The sequence below is a fragment of the Seriola dumerili genome, unplaced genomic scaffold, assembly GCF_002260705.1.
Source record: "Seriola dumerili isolate Sdu_G_001 unplaced genomic scaffold, Sdu_1.0 BDQW01000110.1, whole genome shotgun sequence".
Lineage (NCBI taxonomy): Eukaryota > Metazoa > Chordata > Actinopteri > Carangiformes > Carangidae > Seriola > Seriola dumerili.
Window position 1 is genome coordinate 4,873,826 of NW_019174365.1, and position 6,000 is coordinate 4,879,825.

The 6,000-nt window shown below is 39.3% G+C and overlaps 1 protein-coding gene across 4 annotated transcripts in view; it reads left to right on the forward strand.

Moving 5' to 3' along the window:
• LOC111223159 (engulfment and cell motility protein 1) overlaps positions 1–4,306 on the forward strand; it is a 98,565-nt gene extending 94,259 nt beyond the window's left edge. For all 4 annotated transcript variants that reach the window (XM_022747191.1, XM_022747190.1, XM_022747192.1 and 1 more), the window contains 2 exons: positions 1,623–1,700; positions 2,810–4,306. In XM_022747191.1, the coding sequence (XP_022602912.1) occupies positions 1,623–1,700; positions 2,810–3,010 (279 nt within the window). In that variant the 3' untranslated portion in view covers positions 3,011–4,306. The remainder of the gene's footprint in view (positions 1–1,622; positions 1,701–2,809) is intronic.
• The last annotated feature ends 1,694 nt before the right edge of the window (positions 4,307–6,000 follow it).

The following is a 6,000-nucleotide window of genomic DNA, read 5'->3' on the forward strand; positions in this document are numbered from 1 at the left end:
CCTTGTCGATAAGCACAGGTCGAGGAGAATGACCCGAGGGGGTCTGTGGGCCGTCTAGCAGGCCTGTCCCAGCCTTGTGAATGAGAACACAAGCACATTTCATTACTCACTGTTACAAGGCCAGCCAAAGTCACCTCTGCGGGCTTTAGTGCAGAGCTGGCCTGTGGACCATTTGTGGGACACTGAGACAGAGGTGGCAGGGTGAAGTTAAAAGCAGTGTTTTCAGATTGTTTCTCATATTCTGCCAAATGTATTCATCACAAGCATTTCTTTGATCGCTTTCATTATGATATTTTTTATAATTATTCCATACTTATTATATCTCCCATATGTACTCGGAGCCATATTTACCTTCCTTCAGACACCCTCTGTGTCTCAAGACACGCGTGTCATCTAGGAAGACAGGTGCACCGACCTGGAAGAGCAGTTTGCATGTCATGTGTGCTGCACTTTGCATCTCATTACTGAAGGAAACTTTTTTGCTTTATGTGAATTTTAAAAGGGGCATCACGCAAATAACTGGTGGATATAGGATAAGTGTGGATGATTGCATGTTCTGCTGCATTTAGGAATGCTCATTCAATTTGCGATGGCTCCGAGTTGTGTGGAAAATCCTCTGCGTCTAAAGAGCAGGTGCAGATTTGTGCAGCTACAGTACACTGAAATAAGGCCGTCTGGGGGAGGGAAGAGAAATTTAATTAACCAGTATTTCATTTAAACAAAATGATAGCAGACAGAGCGGCAAAAGAAGTGGGCCTGCACGTAATTAGTTCATGAACAAAAAACAACATTTAAAAAAAGAGCATTAACAAATGAACATTGTATCCTTTTTATAAGACCAAATAAAGAGCAGAGCCGTGTCTTTGTGGTCATAAACCTCAAACTGCAAACAAAGCTGTTAATGCACTGTGGAGATTATACTTATTTGATTTATAAAAGTGCATTTGGTTGCAGTTAGCATGTGCTTCTATGGAGACTTTAGCTGTATCAGTGTCATCTACAACCACTGCTTCATATTTAACCATGGACATAATATCCTTGCCAGCCCTCAACAAATGTCACATTGATTGCCATGAAATTGTGTAGGTTCACAGTGCCCTCACTACATTACTTCAGTAATATATGTTTATATTCAACATCACTACATGTTTTCTTCTCTTAGCCTCCTGATCTGAGACAAATCCCACCACTGAACTGCATCGCTTAAGCTCTGCCTCACAAACTGTGCCTAGGTTGCAGCCCCGGATTGTGTAATTACCTGCTGCCTCACTAAATCAGGCGCTAATTTCACGCAGATTGCAAGCATGCATTTAATGAATTAATTTCATGTATGCAAATCTGGATCTCAGTGTCCTCACACTGCATTCAATTTGTTTCCCATAGTAGACCATGGTGGATTTTGAGGGAATAAACCTGGAAACATGTCACATCATATTCAGTGTCTAGAATCTAAAGGCATCCCAGGTATTTGGCTCCTCTCTCTCGCTGATATGTTGATTTGCAGCTGATGTAACAGAAGGTGACAAGACATGTGGAGGAGAGGGAGACTGCATTGGTATGGCAGCGTTGTGGTGTAAATCTCACTTGTTACCCCCCCCCCTTTCACTCTTTCCTCTATCCAGGAGGTGTTAGAGCTGGCCTTCACTATCCTGTACGAGTCTGACGAGTATTTAAACTTTATTGCTCCTGACAAGCATGAGGTAAGCCAACACTGCCTCGGCTGTTGATAGTGTCATGGACAGAATGAACAAGTGTGATTGCACAAAGAGAAAGTGTGTAGAAGTCAGATATATATTACAAATGATCACCACAGTGTGTTTAACTGATTCATTTGCACCATGCACAGTGTACTAAATGTGTGTGTATTGTCCTTTTCTTGAACCTTTCTCATTGAGTCAATTTTTCTTACAAAATGAATCCTGCATTTTCAACTTTACTTGACAATGTGTCGGCTGCGCTTCTTTACATATTACTGCTGTCAGTTGGCATTCGGCTTCACCATCATGCACAAGCCTGATACAAACCAAATGTGAAAAATGTAAAAATAGTCTGTTAGTGGTCAAATGCTTAACAAGGTACATTCAACGAAATTAAGACTCACTGACCAAGCAAAAATATCAAAAACATCAAGTCTCAAGTTCAAGCTGGTGAAATCCCACAACAATATAAAAAAAAACCTATATATTAAGCAGCTTTGGCATTTTGATGATCACTATTCAGAGACTTAAAAGACTTGCTGTTACATAGGAGTGTGCAATATGAATTAAATCCTCTATCACAATATATGTAATTATATATTTCGGCATCGATATAGGTCAGAGAAAATAATAATAATAACTATTTACTCGAGAACTTTGCAAAATGAAAGGGAACCTTCTTCTTCGTTTCATTGATTATGGCATCATTATTAGACACCTAACACAAAGGGCTAAAGCTGCAAGAGTTAATCTAAGGGTAACACGCATCATTTTATGTAGCTTGAATCCAGAAACTTTTTTAAAAAATATATTTTTTCAAACATAGAAGTTTGTAATTAGGACAAGAGAGAAGAAGGTGTCCCTGCTCTATTTCTCCTGAGTCACAGTGTACACAGACTTTTCTCCCTCAGTGGTGAGTTTCTTTTATGTCTGCAGGTCTCTAAAGTAGGTGGCGTCTGTATGCTATCAGCAGCTTCCGTTGAGTCTGGAAACACATCATTCTTAATTATTGTTTGTTGAATTTTTGAAGTATTTTGTTTTGTGTTTGTGATTCTTTTTGCTGGCACTGATTTGTTTTCATTTTGGATCTACCTCTGTCCATGTCTATGCAGTACTGCGTGTGGACAGATGGTCTAAACGCCCTCCTAGGTAAGGAGATGACCAGCGATTACACCAAATCCGACATGGACACCCTGCTCTCCATGGAGATGAAGCTCCGACTCTTGGATTTAGAGAACATCCAGATCCCCGAGGCCCCGCCCCCAATTCCCAAAGAACCAAGCAACTATGACTTTGTTTATGACTGTAACTAGACAAACAACAGTACAAGATCGAACCCAGACCCACCCAGCACCTACTGTACTCACTGGACCAATCCCCTTTTCTTATAAACTGGAACATAAAAATGAATAAAACCATACGATATAAAAAATGAACTGTGATTGAAAGAAAAAGGATTTATTGAACTATTTTCCTCTTGCTTCTCACTAGACCTCTATAAGAGAGATAATGGGACACATTAATAGGCACTTGAGGGACATGGGGTTCGATGCAGTCATCAGGTTGCCATGGAGATGAGAAACCAGGAAGTATTTGTTTGGCCTGTCGTTGGTCGTCCTGCGTCTTCTTCCTCACTCTCCTCCTGTGTCTGATGTTTCCAAACATTCGCTTCTTCTTCTTCTTCTTCTTCTCGACCGAGGCGCCAGCCGTCATCTTGCTTGAAGACCGTTGTAGACAAATGCTTAGAAATTTTATTTGATTCAGCTTCCTTGTTGTCCTTTCTTATGTTGATTTTTATTATTTTTCCTCAGGGCTTTTGTGTGGGGAGGGATGGTGGTTGTGTAGTTCAGGAGCAGGGAGGGACGGGGGTTTTGTGTTTTGTTGTCAACTTCCCAGCAGTATTTCCTGTCACATTCTCACGTACAGTATTTGTGGCAGCTAAGTGTTTTCCAAGAGGCTGAGCAGAGGGTTGAAGTACATTTTAATGAATACATCTTAAAAGATAGTCTCTTATAACTGCTCTGCCCTGCTACACATATACTGAAGACTGTTAGAACAAGTCAATCATCAAAATCCAGGCTCTGTACGACAGTAAAAGGCCTTTCTTTTGAATATTTTAATGTTAATGTTATTATCCCACCGCTGCTTATTGCATATTGTACACACCTACACAGTGGCTTTGCCAAAAACAACCGTAAAAGCAGCCCCATTGTGAAACACACAGACAAACACACACTCGTCTCTCCCTCATTTGAGTCTCTCTCGTTGTAATGACTGCTGTACACAACATTCCTAAGCAATATTTGAGCTTTTTTTGTTTATCATGTGTAAGATGGTCATAATTTAGTGATTTTAAAATTGTGAAACTGCCAAGTAGTTGGTATTACAAAGAGGATGTTAGTATTTGGTCAAGGGAAGTTGTCTTTTTTTGTGTGTTTGGGACTATATGGCCACAAAATTGAAAGTTTATGTATTTTTTTAATTTAAAAACAGATCATAGTTGTTATTTCTAGTATGATTTATATATTTTCCCCTTCCTATTTAATACCTTCAGATGTTTTTCTTTAGGATTTTTCAAAGCCCCTCAAAACTGCTGTTTACATTAAAGATTTAAGAACTGTAACCACTTTTCCCAGTTGCTGTCTTCATTCATGAACCACATGCACCTAAAGGATCATACCAGTATCTCGGACTTGGAGGTGAAAAGTTATCAGTTTCCACTAGTTAGACTAAGAAAATTGAGCCATTTGTGCTGAGTCAACACTACAATAAACCTGTGTGGACAGACTGTCTGTTAAACAGCTGAGTAACAGATGGTTATAGATTAGGACTTTAATCATCCCAGAGGCAATTTAATTTCACTAGGAAAGCTCTTGAAACATTAACATAATTAACTAAAAAAACACTTATTAAATGATCCGGCCTGTTCATGTAATAGCACACAGTATTCACAGAAAACACTACAAAGTACAAATTGTCTTACCCATAAATGTATTTTAAGCTTGATGATCAAGCTGCACTAAATCACACCTGGATTTTCTTTGTTTAGCTGCTTGATCTGGTTCAAGAAGCACACACATGAAAATCAAAACTAGGCTAGAAAAAGCCTAGGTGTTAAAAGCATCTTTTAGACTCCAAAAAAACATGACATAAACATGAAATTAAACAATAGAATCTTGAAATACATGATACTACAAAATTCCCGCATCAAAACACCAAAGTACGACAAAAACTCTAGTAAGATTTAATAAATAACCTTTCACCTTCATAAATGAGTCCCGATCTGACCTCTAGAGTTCCTCTTTAATGAATATTTTAATTGAAGGCTGTTCAATCCGACAGCACCAGTATACAACCTCTGACCCTCTGAAACTTACTCATTGTTCTTTTAAAAAAAGAAAATCCTTCTACAAGAAAAACTCTCATCCAGACACTCAAAGAGAATTTGAAATTACAGTGAATAATATATACAGCTGTAATAACAGCTAAATCTCAAAATGTCTGACTGCCTGAGGAGGAACAGGTACACATTCTGCAGTTAAAGTGCCCCTCATCACACACAACTCATAGTTTGGTGGGGTCGTCACCCTGCCTCCTCCTCCTCCTCTAGGAACTCCATGTTCATCTCCTTCTGAGCTTGCACAGCCTGCAGGTGTACTGTGAGCTGCTGCTGCTGCTGCTGCAGCCAAAGCAACATGAACAACAACCCCAGCCCCAGACAAAACAACTGCATTTGATGAAAATCCCTTGGTTGCGTCTGTTGGATCACTTTGAGAGCAGTCACTTCTAAACAGATCAATATTGCATGTATTTAGGTTTCTTCTAGCTTAAATGTCATCCTACATTTTTATTAAAGCTAAATTTTCTTAATAAAAATAGCCCCATTGAGCTTAAGTTAGATTTCCTTCATGTTAAACAGGGCAGAAAATGCTATTTGAAAAGGTAATATTAGTTTTGGTCCACTGAATGTGCTCAACAGCTCCATACTGCAGCAAATGTACGAGCATTTGAATGCCGGACTCAAATTACTCTTAGATCACTGCAAAAGCCATCATCATCTTAAATATTTATGTGGAAAAAAAATCTGTCTAACTCCAATTTATGACCCAGAATGAGCAAGGATCTGCCTTTGTTTTTAAGCTGCATATTTTATCTCAGTTTTCCTGTGTGTGTGTGTGTGTGTGTGTGTGTGTGTCCTTGGTTTTGGTAACTGAGTTTTCCCATTACATGCCTGGCTGTGTCACAGGATATTTATTTCCCTACACACAGGTCGTAGCAGTCCCTTACTCCACGGTGTGTGACA